General features: G+C 53.6%; 1 protein-coding gene across 1 annotated transcript; it reads right to left on the bottom strand.

The window, feature by feature from the left end:
* Positions 1-1,663: 1,663 nt before the first annotated feature.
* DRC7 (dynein regulatory complex subunit 7) lies at positions 1,664-23,355 on the bottom strand. The gene is made up of 18 exons (XM_086689327.1): positions 23,256-23,355; positions 19,524-19,755; positions 18,950-19,124; positions 17,802-17,927; positions 16,847-17,041; positions 14,983-15,141; positions 13,928-14,146; positions 11,112-11,240; positions 8,740-8,812; positions 7,796-7,924; positions 7,486-7,614; positions 6,010-6,230; positions 5,003-5,218; positions 4,306-4,416; positions 4,106-4,216; positions 2,771-2,965; positions 2,038-2,177; positions 1,664-1,945 (listed from the first exon to the last, which is right to left on the bottom strand). Exons 2-18 carry the CDS (start codon positions 19,718-19,720, stop codon positions 1,852-1,854), a joined length of 2,619 nt encoding a protein of 872 aa, XP_086545453.1. The 5' UTR covers positions 19,721-19,755; positions 23,256-23,355; the 3' UTR covers positions 1,664-1,851.
* Between the last annotated feature and the right edge of the window lie 1,384 nt (positions 23,356-24,739).

The raw sequence follows: 24,739 nt of genomic DNA on the forward strand, positions 1-24,739 counted from the left end.
AAACAATAGCAACAACAAACTAATAACTCCCTAACATGCAGTCCAGATTTCCCCAATCATCCCCGAAAGCTATGTAAAACTTTTTCTAACTAGGAAACAAGATTCACCACACCTGGCTCTTTAACTCATTTTGTTCCAGACCAACTTTTTTTTTTTTTTTTTAAATAACATTGATCTTTTGAAGAGATTGATCAGGACTTTTACCTTGTAGACTGTCCCACATTATGATTTTGTCTCACTGTTTCCTTCTAGTGTTGTTTATTTTTGTTTCTTTCCCTCTGAATTTCCTGTGAATTGGAAGTTAAAACTTGATTAGATTCAGGATCAGCATTTTAAAATACTTTGTACTGAAGTATCACGCACATGCTCCAAAGGGCATAGACTCTAAGTGTCAAAGTGAGTTTTCACAAACTGAACATGCTCAGGTCAGGAACATTACAAACTTCCCAGAAGCCCCCCATGGTGCTCCCTCACATTCACGAACCCTTACACCCCAAGAGCAGTGATTATCCTGATTTCTAATACCATCAATTAATTCGTCTGGGTCCCCCCGCCCCCCATATAAATGGAATCAGGCAGCATGTACTTTTTTTGTATCTGGAAATCTTTTGATATTGTATATGAGGAATCTCCATGTGGCTTATAGTTCATGCATTTTCACTGAGCCTAAGTAGAGTTTCTCAACCTTACCATTACTGATATTTTAGGCTAGATCCTTTTTTGTAGCAGGGAGCTGTCCTGTGCATTGTAGAATGTTTAACAGTATGCCTGGGCTCTACACACTAGAAGCCAGGAGCATTCCCATACAGTTATGACAAAAATCTCTCAAGACCACAATATATGTCTCCATTCTACTCTTGATGTGCATTTGGGTTCTTTCCAGCTTGGTACTAATAATAGTGCTGCCATGAATGTTCTAGTACATGCCTTTTAGTGGATGTATATGTGCATCTTGGTTGAGTTGTTCATCATTCTTGTTCATTGGATGAGCGGGTGAATAGATGGATGGGGGAGCATGGATGGATGGGTGGATGGAATGGAACCTAGGAGCAGAATTGTTGGGCCAAAGCTTAGTCCTAGATACCTCCAGTTTTCCAAAGTGGTTGTACAGATTGACCCTTCCACTGGGAAAGCTACGGGAGAGTTCCATTTGCTTCTTATCCTCCTGACACGTATTCATGGTATACATACTGCTGGGTTTGTGGTGGCATTTCATATCCCTGATGACTAATGAATTTGACACTTTCATGTGTTTCTTGGCCACTTTTTAAGCTAACATTGAGTGCTTTCTAAGTGCCGTTTCCAGCCCTCTCTGATTTACAAGTGTTATGGAAGACAACAACGCCATGCCATTTCACAGATGGCTAAATAGTAGTTGGTAAGAAGAGGAGCTGGGCGCTGTTCCTGGCAGTCTAATATGGAGCCCCCAGGTCCTGGAGCATGCACCTTGGCTTTGCCATTCCCACATTGTCAGCTGGGCCACCCTAGCCACATTGAGATCTAACCAGTTGTTTGAAGGTGGCTGTGGGACCATCTGCAGAGGTGCTGCAAAGACTCAACATTCCAATGGGAAGACGGACAGGAAGCAAATAAAGAAGGTGGCCAAGGTGAGTGGGCAGATGGTGGCCCCTAGGCTATAAAGACTAAACATGAGGTGCAAGCAGCAAATTCAAAGGGTGTTTATTTACGGGAAGGTCATGAGAAGCAGGAACAGACAGGGCCACAGGGAGGCGGTGTGGCAGTGAGGTTGCCCAAGTGGACTGTCATTTTCCGGGTGTGGGGGGCACAGGGGCCAGGCTGTGGGGGAGGTTTCTTGCCCTGGCAGCTTTGGCCAAGGCCCCATGGCGGGCATCAAACAAAGACTTTCATGAACTCCACCAGGCGTGGGTCCTTGTAGAGCTTTTCCTCCAGAGCCAAGTACTTCAGCGGGGCCAGCTCCTTGTGCCTAAAATCAGAGGCAGGAACAGGAGGTGGTGAGGGTTCACAACGCTCTGCTCCAGCCTCCTAATGGTCCTGTCCAGCTCCCCCGTCCCTCACCGGTTGAGCCGCTGCTCCAGGATGCGGATGCGGAACATGGCCTGAGAGCAGTAACTCAGATACAAGTCCTCGTCCTCGACCGTCAGGGTCACCTGGTTCTCCTGGTACCACTGCTGCTTCTTCTGCAGCTCCTGGGTCTCCTGCGGGCATGGGGAGCAGAGAGCAGAGGAGTCGATGAGGGCCGGCCTTGCTACCACCATCCACAGAAGCCAGAGCGGCAGAGGCAGGGGCCACACAATGTCTTGCATGGGAGCCAGTGGGGGGGTCACATTTAGAGACGTGTCGTGTTCATGAGGAGCAGGCCTCAAGACTGAGAGCCTGGTGAACAAGTTTCCAATATTTTCAGAGCTTCCAATTCCTTGTCTGCAGAATGAAGGGCACTGTATACCCTTGCACACACCAGAGAGCATTGTGTGCAGGTTAAAGGAGATAATGCATGGAAACTACATGGCACGTAGCTGAGTATGAAATGCAGCGAGGACTAGGGGTTGTTATAACATACCACCCCTCCATCCACCCCCCACCTCTCCACCCCTCCACCCCTCCCTCCCTGCTTCCACCCAGCAAACAACGAGGAAGGACAACTCGGTCTTCTGGAAAATTCCAAGCACTGATTGACTCATTCCCCCTCACTGCTCCCTCAAAAGTGTGGAGATGGCGAGCAGACAGCCCCGAGTCCATTTTCTGGATGAGGATGCCGAGGTTCCCTCCCCTGCCCAGGCCCTGGCCGCACCTTCTCGAACCGGGCCTGGATGAGGTTGGCCTTGTCGATGAGCCGCTGCTTAAAGTCACTGAGGCACTCGTCCTTGACACGCATGGCCTGCCAACGTGTCATCTTCTCACTCGGCGGGAGCTGTGCCAGGAAGGGGGCCAGATAGTCCAGCTGGGCCTCCACCTGCCGCAGGTGTTCCTCGTGCATCACGTGCTCCTGTGGGGGGGAGGGGGAGGGTCAGCTGGACCAGCAGGAGCCGCAGAGACCTCCTGACTAGCTCTGCATCAACATGTGATGACACAAAACTAGGCCTTAAATCCAGATCCCAGGGCCTGGTGCCTCTGGGACGGAGGCCACGGAGGGGCCCTTTGTGCCGGCCCTCGTAGCAGTGGTCACAGTCGGTAACAGCCAACTCTGCATACCTGAATTCACATCTCTCTGCCTGAGCCCCGGCAAATAACCAACGCTCAGCTGATGCTTGTTGAATAAATGGTAATAAATGGTGATCATAGTAACGGTAAATCAAAAATTGCCAATAACTCCCTTCTTTCTCTCTCTCACCCCAGGTATTCTAGCCTGTATCGGCTGAGAACCAGTGAGTGGTCTAATGCCCTGTCCTGCCTCGACAACCCCAAACTATTTGTAGAAATCTCCACACTTGGTGGGTGAAGGAGATTTAGAAGCTGGCCTTGATGGGGCGCCTGGGTGGCGCAGTCGGTTAAGCGTCCGACTTCAGCCAGGTCACGATCTCACGGTCCGTGAGTTGGAGCCCCGCGTCGGGCTCTGGGCTGATGGCTCAGAGCCTGGAGCCTGTTTCCGATTCTGTGTCTCCCTCTCTCTCTGCCCCTCCCCCGTTCATGCTCTGTCTCTCTCTGTCCCAAAAATAAATAAACGTTGAAAAAAAAAATTTTTTAAAAATAGAAGCTGGCCTTGAAAACCCAGCTGGGCCTTGCAACCCGAGGGTATCACCCGAAAGTCCTGTGCGGCAGGTGCCCGAGAACTCAGGCCTGTGGCCAGAGTGGGCTCCCTGGGGCTACCGGCCCAGGTCCTGACCTTGAGGGGAGCCCTGGGTGGAGGTGGGTACACGATTTCCATTATTTTCCCATGTGGCAGAGGGCCTTGGCTTGGCCACAGCCCCTGGAGGTGGGGGGAGACCTTCTGGATCCTGAGCACCCTTTGGTGTTCATCACAGAAACGGTCAGCTCAACAGCAAGGAGGACCACAGTGGTGTCAATAGCTTTGTCCCCTATAAGGAGCTCCCTGGCAGAGTCCCTGATTGTCCTCACTGTCCCGGAGGCCTGGGGGGGCAGCGGTGTCCAGGAAAAGCCAGGGCCTGGGCCAGGACACGAGGCTCACCATGGCCTCCCGATACTCTTTGCTCTTCTCGTTGCGCTTGGTGTCATAGATGGAGATGGTCAGCCTGTGCTCCTCCTCCTCCTCCTCTCGAAGCTTCAGGATCTCCAGCACCTAAATTGGAAAGCGGGGGATGGCATGGATAAGACACCCTCTACCCTTGCCTCCTCCCACCCACCCACCCACCCTCACCACGGGACCACCTCCAGCTCCGACTCCCAGGCCTGATGTCTGGACAACTTCTCCTCATTCTTCAGCTTCATCATGGCCTCATACTGGTAGAGAAGCTTCTTGGTGTGCTCCATGGGCTCCACCTGGGACAACCACAACCACAGTGACAAGGAGAAGCAGCAATGGCTAGGGTCATGGGCAGACTCTGGAGCCAGACTGCTTGGGTTCAAATCTTCCCTTGCCATTTTCTAGCTGTGTGACAACAAGCAACTTGCTTGACCTCTCTGGGCCTCAGCTTCTTCATCTATGAAAGTATAGATTATAAAAGAAGGTGAACTGGAAGCTCAGAGGGACTAAGGAATGTGCCAGAAGAGTGAGGAAAGCCAGCTCCTCAGAGGTGGTAGGACCTTCTCCTACTCCAGTGTTGGTCCGGGATCTGGGGTCAGCTTGGTCTAGGACTGGGGGGGGGGGGGGGAGGACGAATAAGGAGAGTAGCCTGCTGGGTTGCCTTTCTTAATGGAAAAAGGGCAGATTTTCAGAGGAGCTGCAAAGATGAAGGTCCCCAGATGGGAGCTCTTGATTTTCCCAAGGGGCAGAGATGAATTTCCGGGCTGGGAACCATGAGTTTCCATCCCAGTTTCCCCAAGTCGTTGGGATGGCACAGAGGGCCCCGGGAACTTCTCCTCACCCACCCGGCCCACCCGGGCCAGCCACGGCGCCCAGGCCCACCTCAAAGCTGATACACATGTCGGGCGTCATGACGATCTTGTTGCCCTTGTTGTCCACCTCAGAGCGCCGCAGGAACTCGCGCTTGGAGGCCGTGATGTGGTCGTCACGGCAGTGGTAGCGCAGCTGGATGCGCTCCTCCGAGATCAGAAACACGCGTTCCGCCACATCCTCATCCGCAGGCTGCTCGGGGTTGCGGGCAAACCGCTCTGTGATTTTCTGGGAGGCCAGATCATCATAGGATGGGAGGTGGGGAAGGGGCTCTCTGTGCACACCCCTGAGGGTGGAAGTAAAGGACAATCGGACACTGGGCTTTGGGGGCTTTTGGGACTTTATATGGAGCAGTCCTTCCCAGCCAGACAGTGGCTCTCTGGCTCCGTGGGTTCTCAGCACCCGGCCACCTCAGCCCTGTATGGTGCGGCGTTTCTTCTCTAGCTCTCTCCACAAGATTCTATTTGCTCACCTCCAGAGATGGGGAGCTCACCACCTCTCCAAGCACCCTGCTTTATCATTAAACATCCCTTACTTCCAGGAAGAGCCTCTTTGGTATACAGCCGTTAGACACAGTTGCCAAATAATTTGTAATGATGTAGAGGAAAAAGTGCAAATTTAATGTTAAGTGAGTGATGCAGGGATTCTACCTTCCCTCGCACACACACACCACACACACACCTCAGTTAGACTTAGACTCTCAAAACCAAACCTATTAACACATGGCAATATCTGAGAGATACCATCCCGAGATACTTTTCCTTTTCTTGTTATATTTTTCCATATTTTCTAAATGTTTGGTCACGAGTGTGCACTTTTTATAATAGTAAGGAAGTAACACATCCATGGCCCAGTGGCTAAGGGCACAGCCTGGCATCTGACAGCCTCAGGGTCACAAAACAGGAGAGGGCACTTGGGAAAGATGTGGCTCCAGAGTCAGAGCTGTCCCCATCCCAGGGTCACCTCAGCCTGCCGGAGAGAGTGGGCACCCTATATCCCCAGGCCCAGTGAGTGCTCACCACAATCGGCCGGGGGTTTGACTCTGCACTGTTCAGAGACAACTTCTTGACCCTGTCCCCGAAACTGACATGGCGATAGGAGAGGAAGTCAGACCGTCCTCGGTAATACTCCGTCATTGTCTTTGATGTCTCCTCCCGCTTTACCAGGCCGTCCACACGGGCTCTGTCGTAAAACTCCATGATGCGGTCCGTTTCAGGTTGCATAGACTTGTACGAGTGCACTGTAGTGGGAGACAGGGTCCGGGAAGTCAGCAGGGTGAGACCAGGAGCTCTGGCCACTGGCTTGAGAACCCAACCCCAGACCCCAGGGACAAGGCATGCCCGTGAATGCTCATGGATGACCACGAGTTCTGTAACCAATCCCCTACTGCTGAGTATTTAGGTTGCCTCTGTCCTTTTCGTTATTATAAATGACACCATGTTGAACATCTGCATCATGCATTTTTCATTCTTGCCCATTATTTGCTCAGGACAAATACCAGCAGTAGCACTGCTGGTCAAAAAGCATACATAGTTGAGGGGCACCTGGTGGCTCAGTCAGTTGAGCGTCCTACTTCGGCTCAGGTCTGTGATCTTGCCGCTCGTGGGTTCGAGCCCCGCGTTGGGCTCTGTGCTGACAGCTCCGAGCCTGGAGCCTGCTTCGGATTCTGTGTCTCCCTCTCTCTCTCCCTCTCCCCTGCTCATGCTCTGTCTGTCTCTCTCTCTCTCCCTCAAAAATAAATTAAAAAAACATTAAAAAATTTTTTTAGAAAGCATCGTTGGAAGCTACTATTGATTATTTTGCCCAACTGCTTTCCAGGGACATTGCACCAATTTTCTGTCCTACCAACAGTGACAGGGGGCAAATGTGTTTGCTCACACCCAGTAAGACCATTTTCTTCATCTTTGCCAACATGAGGCTCGTAAGATGGTCCCTTATGGATTTCCTTCCTTCCTTTCTTCCTTTTCTTTCTTTTCACTTCAACTACCAAGTGAGATTGATAATGTTTTTTAGATGTATATTGACACTGTGTTTTTCTTTTGTGAGTCTTAGGTTAGGGCTGTTGATTCTCTCCCAACACATGTCCTTCCCTCACTTCCCAGACTCTGGGGCTCATGGCCACACCTCCGCCCCCTGCTGCATCGTCCTTGCGGAGCACATTCATTGGTTTTACTGCTCAGTATTCTGACCCCTTGGAAATGTGACACCCCCCCCCCCCCCACTGTGTGCCTAGGCCTAGCCACAGAATGGGCCCCGTGGCCCTAGTTTTGACTTTCCTGGAGGGACATTTGTCACATTTCCTTGGATTTTCTGCACTTCTCCTGACCTCCCACACATCTGATTTGCTCAGGGAGGCAGAGGCGAAGTACACTGCTTGCCGCCTAAGAGCCCTGCGGATGCCTGGGTACTGGCTCCTCCCAGCACAGGCCAGCCACATGGAGGCTGCTCCAGGAATGAGAAGCGTCCCCACCCCGGCCTCCCAGCTGGACACTCACCACGCAGAGCCTGGGGGTGGCCTGGCTTGAAGTAGTCGACATTCAGGCCTGTGCTCTTGTCTACGTGTTTCAGCTCCAGCATGTCCTCCCGATTCTGAAACCACTCCTTTATCTCCAAAGTCTTGGTACCTGCGGGGCGCGATGGGTACTTGGTGCAGCCAGGCCGGCTCCCCTGGCCTCCACCTGCCCAGCACAGAGGCCGGCAGGGCCCGCACTCACACCGAGAGAGTGGCAGCGACGTGCCCGAGGTCACACACCGGGATGGGGACCCCGGCTCTCCTGCTCCCATGGGCGGGGCTGCCCCCCTTACACTCCAAGTCCTCGTAGGTGGTGAGGCGGCACACGAGGCCGTTGCTGTTGAGATATGGGGCCCACTTCTCCAGCTTCGCCCTCTTGTACTGGATCACCTTCTTCCCATTTGGGCAGCGGGTCTCAAAAGCTGCAGAAACAGAGCAGGCTGGGGTCGCTCCTCCCCAGATGAGGGCAGTGTGGGGGGGGGGGGGACCAGAGGGCCACCCTCCCCGCCCTCCCCAGCCACTCATCTAGTCGCTGTCCGCTGTGCTGTCTGCTTAACTCTAGGCCCCCAGCCCACTGCAGGGAGATGGAGGAAAGTGGTCACCAGGGTGGCTCTGCCCCGGGGGACTTCTCAGGTTTGAGCCTGGCCGTGGAAGCTGTGACCTACCACACCAGTCACCCACTGCCAGGCCTTGGCCTATGCAGGTCTCCCTGCTGGAAACACTCTCTGCCGGGAGGCTGGGCCGGGTGTTCCTCCCCTGGTTCCCATGAAGCCCCCTCTAGCCCTTCCCACCTATTAGAATAGCCCATGCCCTCACCGTGGGTCTGGGCACCCCCAGACAGGCACCTCAGCACCCAGTAGATGCCGGCATGGGACACGAGTGTCCCTGCCCTCCTGCTTTCTCTGCCTGCTCCTCCTGGTCCTGACACCTCCACTCCCCTGTGCCACCTGTACTATGCTTGGCCTCCTCCTGGCAGGGAGGGTGCGGGAGGGGAATGACTGCGTCCTGGTCCCCTGTCCTTTATCACCCACCCTGTGTCACCCAGCGCGGCTTAACTGAGCCCCCTCCCGCATGCCAGGTGTCAGGCCCCCGGCCACAGAGCTACTGCATGTAGCAGGAAGGAAGGACAAGGGTGCGACAGAAGGCAGAAGGGGTGGAAATGAGGGGCTGGGGCAGCCTCGGCTGGCTCACCCCGAACGGGTCCTGGGGAGGTGGGTGAACACATACGTGCATATACCTTCTGGGGAGATCTCAATCTGCTCCACCCATGAGGGCGGCATGTCGAAACTCTTATCCTCGTCCTCCTTGCCCTGTTGGGAGAGGGCGGAGGGGGCAGGCTGTGGTCAGGGCTGGGCCTTGGAGCGGCAGTTAGAGGCAGAGCCTCTGTCTTGCCCGCCAGGGCCAAGCCACAGTGGCCATCAGCTCCCCCAGGGGAGCCAGAGGTCACGGACGGTTCTGACCTGGCGTGACCCAAGGTAGAGAGGAAGAGGGGTGGCTCAGGAGCCTTCCCTTGACCGCCTGGCTAGGACGGGAATCCCCTGCCCTGCGTGTCCCACCTCCTGTCAGTCAGCACGGGCACCGGGAACAGCTACACATCCTTCCTCAAGAAAGGGGCTTCTGGAGTCAGGTGGACCCAAGCCCGACCCTCCATCTGACACCAGCTTGGCGTCCTGGGGGAGTAAGTCCCTTAACTGCTCTGAGCCTGTTTCCTAACTGTTAACTGGACCCTGTGGGAGGACTAACTGATAGAATATACAGGGACGCCTGGGTGGCTAAGTCGGCGAAGCGTCTGACTCTTGATTTCGGTTCAGGTCATGATCTCACGGTTCTTGGGATTAAGCCCCAAGTCTGGCTCTGTGCTGACAGCTCAGAGCCTGCTTGGGATTCTCTCCCTCTCCCTCTGTCTCTGCCCCTCCCCTGCTAATGCTCTCTTTCTCTCTCTCAAAATAGATAAATAAACATATACTAAAAAAAGAATGTACATAAACCACTGAGGCACTGCCTAGCTACTGTTTTTTTTCCCCCTCTTCAAGCCTTAGTTTCCCCATCTGTAAAATAAGGACTGGTCTACACAAATGGTCCTCAAGCTAGATAAGCACAGAAACGTGGATAAGATTTTCTCAATGTAAAAATGTTCTCCCACAAACATGGCTCACACCTCTGCCTCTCGTTCATCTAATCTGTGCTCCCTGGAGGCCAGCAGGGGGCGCCTGTGTCCCAGGATTTAGGGCACACGGAGGCTCTCTGGTCTCCAGAGATGAGGACGGTGAGACAAGTTCGTCGTACCTATGGTCTCCTTTTGTCCCTGAGCAGTCCCAAGAGGTAGAACAGAGTCACTGTTCAGAACCCAAACTTGGGAGTCAGACTGTCAGATCCCAGGTTCAAGCCCCAGCTCTGTCACTTACAGGCCATTTACCATTGGGTAAGTTACTTCACCCCTGTGTTAAGTCTTCTTGTCTGTAAAATGGGATGATGATAATCATGAAGGATCATATGAACACCCACCTCACCAGGTGGTTGTAAAGACGTGGACGAGTTAGTTCAGGTCAAGTGCCTCCTGGCACTTAGGGTCATTCGAATGTTACTGGGGTGGGCTGAACTGTGTCCCCCTAATCATGCCCCAAAACCAGTACCTCAGGATGTGGCTACATTTGCAGACAGGATCTTTAAAGAGGTAGTTAAATTAAAACTAGGCCATTAAGCCAACGTGACTGGGTCCTTGTGAGAAGAGATTAAGACACACACACGGAGGAAAGACCGCGCGAGGACCCAGAGAGAAGACAGCCATTTGCAAGTCAAGGAGAGAGGCTTCAGCAGAAGTCCACATGCCCACACCTTGATCTTGGACTTCCAGCCTCCAGAACTGTGAGAAAATTAATTTCTGTTGTTCAAGCCCCCCAGTGTGTGGCACTTTGTCATGGCACCTCTAGCAAACTGATACACCTGGTACTATAACTGACCCCACTCCCGCATTTTACACACAGATGGGGAAAATGAAGCTCTCCATGACTGGGAAGTTTGCCCAAGGTGTCGCAGCCAACAGCCAAGCCTCTGGGCCCCCGACCTCCAGGCACGGGTCCTCACGGAGACCTGCCTGGAAGGCCCCCGGCCAGGATATAGGAGAGGGGATGCTGATGCCGTGGGGAAGGCCCGAGGCCAATGGGCTGATTAGACAGACAGAGAAAGGCCTGGAAGCATGTGAGGGGGACCGTGGTGGCTATGAAGGAAGGTCTGCAAGTGAGGCCAGGGCTTGTGGGCATGGTCCCATCACCCTACTGCAGGGGACATGCTCTTAACAGAAGCAGGGCAGCCCCTGACCAAGGCGGGCTGTGTGTGGGGCAGGAGCCATGGATGCAGGTCTCAGCCCTTCCCTACCCCACTGGGTGTCCCGGGCAAGTCAGTGGACCTGCCTGGGCCCGAGTTTGCCCATCTGTAAAATGAGAGCAGGGTCCAGGCCCTTCTGCTTTGAGGGATCTATAACTAGTCTGTCTGGCACATTCCCCACCAATACACATACACATGGTGGGGGACATGGGTCAGGTCGGCCTGAAGCAAGACAGGGCGTGAAGACCCCGTCCCACCGCCCAGCCCGCGCTGCTTGAGACTCACCAGGTTTTCCATATCGTCGTCATCATTCAACCCATCTTCCTCTTCCTCAGTCAAGGACAGGTGAGACTTCTCAGTCCCCAAGAGCAGGTACTCCCATCTCACAGGGTCTCCCAGGTCAAAGACCAAGTCCTGGTGGGGAAAGGATCATCTGAGTGCACCCCACCGCCAGCACACCCCCTCCCGTTCCACGCGGTAGCGGGGAACAGCCGTATCCGGAGTAGAGGAGGGACCTGGGCCAGGGTCTCAGGGGGCAGAATGTCGGTTCCAGGCCACCTCTCAGAGGCCATGCCCATCCTCCTCATTTCAACAGGGAAACTGAAGCCAGCCCCGCTGTCCAATCTCCCTGCGAAGACAATCCCGCTGTTGGTCTCTGTGAGACTTGGCCACTCTCCGGCCTGGGACGGTCCTAGATATGGGGCTTATCCTGCTGCGTCGGCGGGGGAGGGGGTGTCCCAGGCGGTGTTCAGAGCAGATGCAGGCCAGCAAGACTTTACGGATGGGGAAATGGTGGGTTTGAGAAAGGGCCAACTCACGGTTTCTACCCGTGCCAGGGAGAAAGGAACCAGGCAGGCACACGCAGAACTGTATAGAGGAGGCAGGCGGGAATCTCTCCTCCATGGCGGGGGGGCTCTCACCTTTTCAGCCCAGCCTACCTGAGCCTGGGTTCACCTGCCAGATAACTCCCAGCAGATGGGGGCACTCAATGTCCCAATCTACCTCCCCAGGATGGCACCCCCTGACCCCAACACACCCAGAATCAGTGTCCCAGAGGGAGGTCAAAGGCTTAAGAATAGCTTCCCACAAAGGATTTCAACATGACGCTGTCCTGAAGGCAGCTCTGATCTGAGACCACCCTGAGTCCTGGGGGGCTCTTACTCTGCTCTAGCTGGGAAGTGGGGGGAGAGGAACGAGGAACATGGTGGAGGGCAGGGAGGGAGAGAACTGCCCGCAGATGTAGTAGTGACTGCGGATAGTCAAGGCTTAGAGGAGAGGAAGCTAACCACACAGATGTTTGTATTTCTTTAAAGCACGTCCTCCATTCCATCACCTTGGTAACTAGAAGCAGTAGTTAGGTGTTCTGATACTTTAACTTAAAGTTCTGTTTCCACAGAGAAAGCATACATGAATGGACAACCACCACGTCCGTGAGCCTGGGGTGTGTTTGCACCAACCAGTTTCTGTGTGGGTGCCTCGCGTGGCTCTCCGTTCTCAATGTCATTTCAGGGTCGTCCGAGGGAACAGAGCAGCCGCTCCCACTCTCCCCTGGCAGAAGTGACAGCCAGTGTCATGATCTATTTCTTCATGGCCTCACTTGGTGATGCAGTACAGCCTCTCTGGCTTCACTTTCCACCAGACCACCCTTCCATCTCCACCTCATCTCATCATCTTGTGCTATCCCCGCCACAGATTTCCTTCTCCTGGCACTGGTGCAGAGCATGCTGGGAGGGAGAGGCTGAGGACCTTCAGTCCAGTCTGGGATGGGGCGAAGGAGGACTGTAAGCAGCCTCTAAGGGTCCATTAGCCTTTAGAGGGCACTGACCGCCATGGCAGTTAGGAGCCTGGGCTCTGGGGGAGGGCAGTCTGGGCGCTGCTCTATCTGTGTGGTGGGGTAGAAGCTCTTTCTGTAAAATGAGAGTAACAATAGCTAACATTTGTTGCACAGGCAGGGACTATTCTAAGCATCTACTGCACATCTACCCCACAACGTTGTGAAGTCAGTGAGAGCCAAGCCTGGAATCAGGCTGAGAGGCCAGCGTGGTGACGGGAGCGGGGGCTGGGCTGATCCTCACTTCCCTCAAGGCAGAAGTTTCCCCATCTCAGAACATCTGACTTCCACACAGGGTGACTTGCACTGGGGCACAGGTGCATCAGTTCTGCCCATCTGCCACAGGGGTGACAGCAGTCCCCTTGGACAGGGTCACCTTGGAAGAGGGGGCAAAGGGCCCAGGATCCACCTTTGGGAAACTGGCCTGGTTGGAAATGGAGGAATTTGGAAACAACAAAAGAGCACAGGATGTGGAGCCTGGAGCCTGTGTCTCATTTGATTTGTGTACAGCACAATGAATTTCTAGAAACTGAATGCACTCTGGTTCCCTGCACCCAGATTAAGAAATAGAATATTGCCCACACTCCAGAAAGTCCTTTTGTGTGCAGTTACGACCCTCCCTCTCCCCCAAACGTGTGCATGTATTTTTAACTTACGTAAGTGGCACTGAATTTTATACACACACACACACACACACACGTATGTGTGTATACATATCTACACACACATTCATGGGAATTTGTTGGACTATACACTTAGGATGAGTATATTTTCTTCATGAGTATATTTTTCTATACTTTAATACATTGTTTTAAAAAATCACTCATATAGGGGCGCCTGGGTGGCTCAGTCGGTTGAGCGTATGACTTCAGCTCAGGTCAGGATCTCGCAGTTCGTGAGTTCCAGCCCCACGTCAGGCTCTGTTCTGACAGCTCAGAGCCTGGAGTCTGTTTCAGATTCTGTGTCTCCCTCTCTCTGCCCCTCCCCCACTCACACTCTGTCTCTCTCTATCTCTCAAAAATGAATAAACGTTAAAAAATCACTCATATAAACAAGAATCCACTTTTTATAAGGATACACAAATCAAGAGAGAGACAATAATATTAGAATGGTTATTTATGGACAAAGGAGTGGGCTATGGGGACTCAGCTAATGGGGAAAGTCTGAAGCTCGGTGTGGTCAGCTCACCCCACAGGTCACTCCCCCAGCATACCCCCCCACCCCCGTCCGACTGTGCCTGTCACATCGCCCCCGCCCCCTGGCCCAGTACCTTGCAGCAGTTCCAACAGTCCTGCATGTTGACCCAGTAGTTCTTATGGTTCCAGAGGCTCTCGATGCCCAGGAAGTGGTCGTCCTGGGTGCTGTAGCTACGTGCCGTGAATGGGTCGATAAAAAAACTCTCAGGCACCTCACGCTTCCCCGACAACACCAGGACCCAGGAGTGCACACGTAGGCCATGCAGGGGGTCAGTCTTTGCTTTCTCCACATCCTGCACAGGAAAGGTGGGTGACCATGGGCCAAGGGGTGGGAAGGGGGGTGTCAGGGGCCTAAACATCTCCCCAGGGCTGGGGAACCAGCAGGCGAGCCAATTTCTGATCCTGATGGCAGCATTGGCTGACTGCATGACCTTGAGGACATCACCCCCCTTCTGAGCCTGTTTTCTTATCTGTAAAATGGGACGGTCTGGGTTTATCTGTAGTTTACAAACTGGGCCCTTTGGAGTCCCGAAGTATCTGGGATTTACTGGCTTTCTGCGTTGTGATTCTGGGTGAGATATCATCCAAAGGAAGGTGGAGGGGTACTGCGTGGCCTCTTTGTCTTCTTCCCTCTGGAAGAAGGGTGACTGTGTCATGTTCTTCTTTGTATCCCCAGTGCCTGGACCACAGGAGATGCTAGTAGATACTATATGGAAGCAAAGGATGGGAGGGAGGGAGGAAAAGAGTGGGGGGGGGGGGGCGGGGAGATGAGAGTGTGGATGCATGGATGCATGGGAGGATGGATGGGAGGATCCAGACCTGGGATGATGGGGAACCAGGGAGGATGGATGAGGAGTATATACAGGTAGGGAAAGAGTCTGGAACAAGGAGGACACCAGAGTCCGGCACAGAAAGGCTGGCTCCAGGCAGCAGAGCTCTCTGACATTAGAAACCCGTGGCAGAAGCTGGCTGACCACCAGTGGGAGCTTCCCACATGGCTGGACTGATGTGGGGGATGGTGAGGCGGGAGGAGGGGATGCTGACCCGGGTGTGTGGATCTGTGTCGGTTTACAGTTGCCAGCGGCCTCTCCCGGAGGACTGAGTGCAGGGGCTGAGGACGCGGACCCACCAGGAGGCGCTCTTCCTCCTCCCTCAGCCGCCTCTCCTCCTCCGCTTTGATCTCCTCCTGCTTCTTTGTCTCCTGCTCTTGCTGGAACCTGCTGGTCAGGTCCCTGGGCGGTTTAATGGCGTACTTCTTAGGTGGTACCTTTTCTTCCTCCTGGACCACCTGTCTCCCAACGAGAGAAGGATCAGTGGCCCTGCGTCGCCCGCCCCACTGACCAGGAGATCACAGCTGCTCCTGGAGTCCCCAGGCTTTCTGGCCCTAAATGCAAGAGCCTCAGCTCCCATTCCCTGACTTCAGGCTCTTCTGTAGAATGGGACGGGAATAAGAACCTTCTCCCGGGCTTGTTCTGAGACCTAAAGACAGGAAAACGCCCACGGGAGGTGCCGGGCGTGGCAGAGCTCAGGAGATGAGATTTTCACCCCTTCGCCCCCCACTGCCCTTATTATCTATGATCTGGATCTGACCCAGAAAGCGGGAGAATTGTCAGGAGTCGGACTTCCCAGATTCTGGCATTGGAGGGTGTCTCGTGTTGACCTAAAGACTCTTCTGGGCTAGGAAGGAGAAGAAAGCCTGTGTGCGTGCACGCACGCGTGTACAAATGTGTGCCAGGTGGTCAGCACAGTGTCGAGGGGAGAACACCGCAGAGGCTGCGGAGGGGGCCTGCCACAGTGAAGAGGGAAAATGGCCAGTCTCCGCAGCTGCCCATCAGCCAGGTGGGGCCTCAGCCCCTGTCTCCGTTCACCAGCCGTGTGGCTTCAGCCACGTTAGTCCATCTCTCTGTTCATCTCTACATACTCGTCTGTGAAATAGGAGAGATAACACCCACCACACAGCGCTGTTGTGAGGGGAAGCCCCATCAACGGACGTGAAAGCGGTTTGTAAACCTGAAAGTTCTCTGCATCTAGTAGCTATTCTATCACTTTAATTATTAACATTTTGGCTGGGGTAAGAGGCCTGAGTGTGGGCTCCCAGGCCTGCGGAAGCCAAGCGGAAGGTAAGGCGGCCTTCGCTCCATCTTCCTGGGGGAGGTGGACCTGCGAGAGCAAGACTCTCACCCGGTGCCTCCCTCCAGCAGAGCACCAGCCCCAGGGCCCCCGGGAGCTCGCTCAGGTGTGACACAGGTGCACATGCACATAGTGCTGGAGGCCCCAGGCCCCCCGATGCCCTGTCCTGAGCTGCAGACACCCACGGGGGTTTAACTCTGATCACAGAGCCCTGGAGTCAATCCAGTTCCCCAATAGTATTTTCTGTCTGTACCATGGCTATTTCCCAAAATGCAGAGATGCTTTTGGAATCCTAAAATTAAATTCATTTCAGAGCGTCTCTTGTGTTCACAGCAGCCTCTGGCCAGTTGGGAGCTGTCATGTCAACAGATATAAAAACACACCCACCACCTGCTGGAGAGTTGGTGACAATTTTTTTTTGCTGTTAAAAAGGGGTCTTTTGAATTGGGAGGAAATAGTGGGGCGGAGAGGGGGTGGAGAGCGAACTAAATGCCCACTTGTCTGTTTTTTTCCTTACATGAAAACGGCTAGGGGATTTTTATCAAACACGGAGGATAAATCTGGGAGAGACTGACTTTAGAAGCCGGTGGAAGCTGGCGGCAGTCACAGAATTCACCTGGTGGGGAACAGCCGCTTGGAAGTGAGTTAGGACAAGGGAAGGAGGACAGCGATTCGGGGAGCCGGGCTGTGTGTGCTGAGACACCGGGACAGACACACCAGGACAGACACACCAGCAGCGTGAATGAAGTCCAGGGCAGCGGGGGGCTGCTTGTGGGGCCGGGAAGGGGCAGGAAGGGAGGGGACGCGCTGCGTCACCAATGACACGCCTTGCGGGATGCCCGGGGCAGCACGAGCCCCCGTACCTCCTGGTGCTTCACGGTGAGTGGGCACACGTCCCGCGTCAAGTCCATTTGACACATGTCCTGTGAGCCGTAGCCGTTGACACAGTAGGCGTCGTAGCCAGCGCCGAGGAGCATGGAGCAGAGCAGCGTGCTGAAGTCGAAGCAGTTCCCCTCCTGGTACTTGAGCACCGCGGTCGGGGAGTACAGGTGGGAGGGCTGGCCGCAGAGGGCTAGTCAGCGCAGCCGCCCCGCTGCACCCCTACCTGTCCTCCCACAGGCCAGCAGCCTGGTGTTAGGGCCAATGAGCATGCGGGACCCCTCCCCACCCCAGGCTCCTCCCCTTTGTCAGGCCGAAGAGCCTACCGAGAATGGGATGGAAACCTCGAACCATGTGTAGAAACTGCAATCCACATTTGCCTATAATTTTAAGTGGCTGTGGACTTCCTGATAGGAAAGACCATCTGGACTAGTTAGAAGCTTCTGGTCTAATGCTCTCTGATTGGTCGTTTTACGGTTTTATCCAAAGTTGTCCTCACTTCTTCTGATCGAAGGATCTTGCCTTTCTCCCCTCTCCCTGTGCATCTATCCCTCTCTCCCTGTCTCCCTCCATGATCAGTGGGAAACACATTGAGCTAGACAGAATCCCAAAGATGAGGCTGGGGGTCACAACCAGCAAGGCCCTCCCCTCTCTTCTTTTCTCACCTCCTCAAGTCGTGAGAGGAAGACTCTGAAGGCAGAAGGAGGCAAAGGAGGCAAAGAGGTAGGAGCCAGGAGACCAGGCTTGCTGTGTGACCTCAGGCAAGTGGCCCTCCCTCTCTGGGCCCATTTCCCCACCCCACCCTAGAGGGGTCTCTGAGGGGCTCAGACCAGATGCACTATGGCCTGTGGTGTGAGCCTCACTGAGCCTCCTTCGCCATATCCCCGGCTTCCCCTCCTAGGTCCCATGGGCCTAAGGATGCAGCCAGGGGTGGCTTACCGGCTTGAGGGGGTCCGGCAGGGGCACCATGGAGAGAAAGTCTGAGACGAACTGGGCACAGCTGTCCCAGTTGTAGAGCTCAGGGTAGGGCATCAGTGTGGGTCGGATGGTTGTGCTCACGAACTTCTGCAAGGGGAGAGACCACAGGCCCCCAGAGGGCTTTCTACCTGGGGGTTGGTGGGGGGAAGCCAGCACTCCCAGCAAGCCAGAGCCCTGGGTGGGGAGGCTCTCTAGGCCTCTGCCCCTCCAGCCCAGATGCCAAATAAGCTTGTGCTCTGCTGAGTGCTGCCAGACCAGGCACCACCTCCCGATCCCCCAACAACCCTGTAAGTCAGGCCCAGTGGCAGATGGGGAAACTGAGGCTCTGGGAGGTGAGCTGACTTGTTCAGGCTCACAGTCAGGAGCAGATCTGGCCCGTCTGGCTCTTGACCACCACCCAGTGCGAGGGAGCTAGTGCTACCCCTTTGAGGGGCTGCTGTCATCCCAGGGCCCATGGCCCAGTCCTCCGTGGTCTCCCTGTAGATTCGAGGAAGGCCCGCCAGCATAGGATGTCACATGGCCCCACCTGAGCAGGCCCGCTGATTGCTCCAGGGGAAATGCACACCTGGGGTTACCAGATCAAGAGAAGCGGGAGCTGGGACCCGTATGGGAATCACTGAGTTTCAAATGCTGGCAGCTAATACCAATGTTAAAAATTACCATGTGGACCAAATAAAACAGTCTGTGGGTCCCTATCAGCCTGTGAGCTGCTGTTTTGCAACCTTTGCATTCATCCTATGCCATTCCACCTAGAGATGGGGGAAACTGAGGCCCAGAGACACTCAGGACGTGCTTGGGTTACAGGGCTGGAGAGAAGGAGGCCAGGGCTTGGGTCCCAGTCTATCTCATCTTATTTCTCTGCCCTTCCCTGGACAGAGCTGGGGTCCGGGGCTGGAGACTGCACCAGGTGTCTAGCTGTCCCGTAGCTGGCGTGGGGTCTCCAGGCCCCCAAAGGCCCCCAGGGGTGATTCACATCGACCCTGCTGAGGTCTGCTGGCATTTGGATTTATGCTATCCCCGGATATAAACTCTGACCCATGAGCTTTGACCCACCTCCCTCCACCCTCTGCTCTCCAGCCCTTGCCCTACCCTCCACGACCTGGCCTTACGGGCACTTCGCACTCGTTCAGTGGGTGCAGGAAGAGGGGCACGCGGTCTGGGCACAGGTGGCTGTACTGGCGGGAGAAGCTGTCCGCCACCTGCAGCAAGTGTTCCTCCTTGAGCGTGTTGCTTTGGTAGGAGAGGGGTAGCTTGGAGATGTCGATAGTGTCCTTGGTAAAGGTCCTGTGCCCGTAAGAGGGGTGGCATTAGTCCGTGTGAGGCTACGCCTGGCACACAGGGAACCATCAACCCACCTTAGCTGCCATTGGCTCTATCCTTTCCTCATTTAATCCTCACAGCTGCCTAGAAGCATCATCGTCCTGTGCACTTTTAAATAGAAACGGGAACGGAGGCACAGAGAGGTTGAATGACTCACCCAGGGTCACACGGCTAGTGAGGGGCAGAGAGGGGACTTGGACCAGGCCGATTGAAAGCAGAGCCCTCCTTCATATCTGCCTCCCTCTATGTCCGGTCCTGCCTCCCAGCCCTAGGGCCACCGTTCTGTCTGGCTCTTCTCTCACCCAGCCCTGGTCTGACCCTCATCAGGGCCGCCAGGCCCGAAACCCCCACCCTGGCACGCACGAGAGCTTCTCCGGGATGGCCATCTCAATGTCTGACAGCTTCTTCTCCAGGTCTCTGAGCATCTCCTGTGTCATGGGGGCTTCCTCCCTCCGCACCTCCATCGGCCTCACCACCTTCTCGCCCCTCTCAGCCCGCACGGCCGCCTCTTCCCGCTCGGCCTCCTCCTCCTCCTCCACTTTCTCCTTCAGGACCTCCATCCTGGCACGTCTCTGGCTGCCTAGAGGCGGAATGTCTGTGGGAGGGATAAATGCACTCAGAATGGCCCACTTCGGCCACCAAGACCACCTGTGTCTCTGGGAGGTGGTTTAGAGGGGGGACAAGCTAGCCCCTCTTAAACTTCTATTGGGGAGAGTCTTGCTTGGTGCTGGCATGCCTGTAACACCTTTCTGACATGTGCAGACCTCTGTTAAAAACAAAGACACAGCAGGCCACAGGTTGAAAGCTATTGTCAAGGCCAGAGTAGGTCCTGGTCCAAACTTACTAATGCTGCTTGCCAACCTTCCCTCCATCCCTCCTTCCCTCCTCCCTCCATTCTTTCTTTCTCTCTCCCTTCCTTCCTTCCTTTTCTTTTTTCTTCCTTCCTTCCTTCCTTCCTTCCTTCCTTCCTTCCTTCCTTCCCTTTCTTCTTTCTTTCTTTCTTTCTTTCTTTCTTTCTTTCTTTCTTTCTTTCTTCTGAAAGTACCTTCTCTTTATGGCAAGCAACACTAATACCATAGGGGTTACAATGGTATTATGAAGTTTCCTATTAAGATATACTTATTAAGTCGGACAAGTGAATTGGAAAATTATTCATAACAGTAAGGTGATATGGAATATGATGAAAGGAGAAAGAAGGAAGGAAAGAAAAGTAACATCACCAAATTCGGAGCTGAGGCACAGAGAAGGCAAGGGCAGGGCACCTGGCCAGGGGGCAGGTGTGTGGGGTGTGACATAGCCTGTACTCTCCGGGCCAAGCCCTTTGTCAGCCCACAGGATGGAGGTCTTTTGGGGAGCCACAATGAGATGACATTTGTGCTCATGTGCCCTAGGGAAGCCCTTACCCGCAGCCACAAGGCAAAGCCTCACTGTAGTGGACCACTAGTTGCCTCCCCAAAGATCCAGTCCCCTCTTCCATATATGGCAGAACCCCAGTTTCACTGGTGGCAGCAATGTGCTTGGTTTGAAATGTTCAGTTCCCGGCCTCACTTGCAGCTGGGGGTGGCCTCGGCGATGTGAACCTGGTTCTGGCCACTGAGATGTGAGTCCAAGTTGTCGGATGGTAAAGTGCAGGGCCCAGATGGCACGGACTGTTTGCCCTTCTCTTCTTCCTGCATAAAGCAGGAGGTGGGACAGCCAATGCCTGATTGTGAGATGACCACACACGAGGACCAAAGCTGCCTGCTAAGGACAGCAGAGTGGAGAGACGGGGGGATCTGGGGTCCCAAACGGAACCCTGGCGGCCCTGAGTGCCACCTCCAGACTTCCCGTCATGTGAGAAAATCCAGGCTCTGCTTATGGAAGTGGCCGTGTCGGGTTCCTATTACACCAGCCCAGCTGATCCAATGGCCTCCTGCCTCCTGACTCCATCTCCAGTCTTTGGTATTTGCAGTGCTCTACCTCAAATGTCCCGTTTCTTTATGGCACACAGGGCAAAGGTCCAGAGGGGAGGGGAAACCAACCCAATGCCCAGGGTGTGGTGGAGTGGGAACAGGCGAGAAAAGAGCAGGGTCTCCCCAGATTTGGGTGGAGCCAGGATCCGGGGGGGGGGCAAAAGGGACCAGGAGGTAAAGGCTGGGCCCACCTCCCCACTCCTATCCCTATCTGGAGCCTCAGCTTCTTGGGGAGGCAAAGTGACCCCCAGCCTGGCTAAACGGAGAACTTGGCTGTGCCATCAGTTTCTGCTGGGGCCTTGGGCCACTCCCTGCCCGTTTCTAGGCCTCGTTTTCCCCTTCTGCAACATGAAAGGAGAGACAGATGTTTTCTGTCCCATGCTGACATTCTGTAGGACTCAGGACCCAGTAATGCACCTGTTACTGGAGGTCAGCCCACTTGAGGCCCAGGTGGCCGACATCACGGTGGAGGCCTGTGTCTAGCAGGCTCATTCAGGACCCCAGTTCTCTGCAGGCAAACCTCCCACTGTGCCTGCCAGCCCCGCAGCACAGCCCAATGCTCAGATCTGTTTGTCTGCCCCTTGGGCGCAGAGAGTATTCCTCCACAGGGAGGACAGTAATAACCATCACTGGGTGCTTACTGTGTACCCGATACCTACTGTGTGCCAGGCACCGTGCTAAGGGCTTCCCAGAGATAATCCCACACATCCTGCAATGAGTCAGTGAGATCCCAGAAAATATGTATTGGTCTGTGCCTCAGTTCCTGGCACAGAGCTCCAGAAACGCTTGGAATTTCCTGAGTGATGAGAGCACAGGGAGCATCTTTTGTTCTGACGAGGGGACTCCGGGTGGGCTGTGGATGGGGCTGGTCGCCGCGAAGGCCATGCTATGCTTAGAAGCTCGGAATCTTCAGCCCCACGACCCCCCACTTCTCTAAAGAGAGGAGAGCGGTTTGGAAATGAAGTTAATAATTGATGGTGCTAAATGAGGAAGCCTCCATAAAATACCAGCCGGAGGGGGGTTTGGAGAGTTGCCAGGTGGGTGAACCTATCCACCTATATGACACCGCCACCCCCACAGGGACGGAAGCTCCTGTGCCTAGGTCCCTTCCGGACCTCACCCTATTACCTCTTCATCTAGCTACTCATCTGTATCCTTTTTGGATCCTTCAATAAACTGATGAATGCAAGTAAGTGTTTCCCTGAGTTCTGTGAGCCATTTGAGCAAATTAATCAAACCTGAGGAAGGCGTCATGGGCACCAACCTCCAATTTGTAACCAAGGAAGACAGAAGTTGTGGGTAAACCTAGGGACCTACTACTTGAGATCGGTGTCTGAGGTGGACGGGCCATCTTGTGGGACTTAGCCCTGAATCTGTGGGGTCTGATTCTATCTCCAGGTAGATAGTGTCAGAATTGAGTTACGTTGTAGGACACCCAGCTCACAGAGAATTGCTTGGTGAGTCACACATTTGGTGACCAGAAGTGTCAGGGGTGAAGTGTCCCATGTGAGTAGTAAAGGAGAGACACACAGGAGATAGGACACTGAATTGAGTTTTTCCATTACGGACTCTAAGAAGCAGACAGTGCTATGGTACCCACTTTGCAGATGAAAAAATTGAGTCCTAGAGAGGTTAAGTGCAGTGCCTAAGGTCACAGAGCTAGTAAGTAGCAGATCTGGGGTTAGAAGCCATATATTTCTGGCTTTGAAAGCCAGGCACTTAAGGGCCTACTGAGATGGGAAAGTTCTAGAAGGGATGAGGCGGGGGGAGTGGGAGAGGTAAGTAAAGATAGAAATGGGGATAAGGCCAAGGTGTCTGTGGGCTGCAGAGGGTTACAACTGTGACAGGCACTGAGATGGGCCCTGAGCCCAAGGTCACAGAACACGTTTATCAGAGGTGGAGCTGAGCTAAATACTCCCCAAACCAGACTGCCTCCTCAGCTACAGCCCAGTGTGGGGAGGGCAGTCCCTGCCCAGAGGCCCTCCCCAACCCACGCAGGCCCTTTTCTGCACCCGTCCCTGGCAGCAGCCTACACACACACACACACACACACACACACACACACACCCCTTCCCCAGAAAGATCAGGGCTGGAAGCCCCCCAAGCAGAAAAAGCCCCCTCCCACCACCACCCTACTTCTTACCCTGCCACCAGCTACCTCAGGTCCTGGGCTCCCTCCTCACCCCTCTGAGAACAGCCCGCACCATCTGTTAGCCCATCTCCATGGTAACAGCTTTCGGAAGCTGAGGACAGGTTCTGGGAGAGGAGGCCTCTGGGAAATGTAGTCTGTCACTGTCCCGGCCTCGGTCCGGAAGACCACCTGCTATAGGTCCCTCAGCGAGCGACAGGCTGGAGCCAGTTCGTGCCAGTTTGCAAGAGCTGATTGTTAAAATTTCAGAAATGTTTGCAAGCCCTTTGACAAACAGCCACGATTACACATTAAATTAGAAAAACTTGTAAATAAATAGGTTATATTAAAGCAAATGTAATTAATACTCAAAATTCATCACTTGTTAATTATTTTACTACCTTTCTCTAGCATGTATGTTCTTGGAGTTGTTTACTACTATTGTATCTCTATAATGGAAATAGGCAATGGTGAGCTCCTCTGTATCTCTTCCCAGCTTCTCTTCAGTGATGTCATATCAACAGCTTAAAATTGGCCATGGGGTTACTTACACCACAGAACCAGCCTGCCTAGCTGAGGCCTGGGTTCTAGTCCACCCTGGGCCTCTGCTTAGTGTCTAACTCATGGGACAGGGAAAACTTATCCAGAAGGTTAGTGGTCTATAAAAATTAATTCTAATTGCTTTCAAATTCAGAAAAAAAAATGAACAGACTAATAATAAGTATATAATTATGAGTCCACTCTGGATTGTATTCGTCTTTGTACCGATGAGGTAAAAAAAATATATTTTTACTCTTTTGTTATTGGAGGAAGGAGCCCACAAAAGTTGTAAAGCACCCTGTGGGGTGTGGGGGGCCACTTCTGGAGAAACACTGTCCTGACAAGTTTACACAGTTGCTGCTACTGGGGGAAACATAGCAATAACCTCAATTCTCAATAATAAATCATGATTTTAAATTCTGGCTGGAATATTATGCAGTCACGAAAAATAAAGTGTGAAGGATAAATTAAACTGTCGTGGGACCGACCGTGTGCCCTGCAATTACCCCTGAGGAATCCGCCTGGGGCGAGGGCAGGCAGGGAGGAGAGAAAGGTAAACACAGGGTGTGTCAGGCTAGTCTCATTTCTTTTGTATATTTCTTTATTCCTTTTTATCCTCATACCCACTCCAATTATCTGATTCTTTTTTTTTTTTTAAAGTTTATTCATTTATTTTGAGGGAGGGAGGGGGAGAGAGAGGGGGAGAGGGAGAATCCCAAGCAGAGAGCCTGATGCAGAGCTCAATAATGAACTGTGGGATCATGACCTGAGCTGAAAATCAAGCGTCAGAAACGTAACTGACTGAGCCACCCAGGCGCCCCACCCCATTCTCTGACCTTTATAGGCAGCCATTCTGATACATTTTTTTTGTTTCAAAATGAGCATTCTTTTGCACGTTGTTGTTTTTAACTCACGTAAGTGATACGGTGTTACTACCTCGTGTTTCTTACATTATTGCT

Source organism: Puma concolor, chromosome E2 (assembly GCF_028749965.1).
Source record: "Puma concolor isolate L17-30 chromosome E2, mPumCon1.1.hap2, whole genome shotgun sequence".
Lineage (NCBI taxonomy): Eukaryota > Metazoa > Chordata > Mammalia > Carnivora > Felidae > Puma > Puma concolor.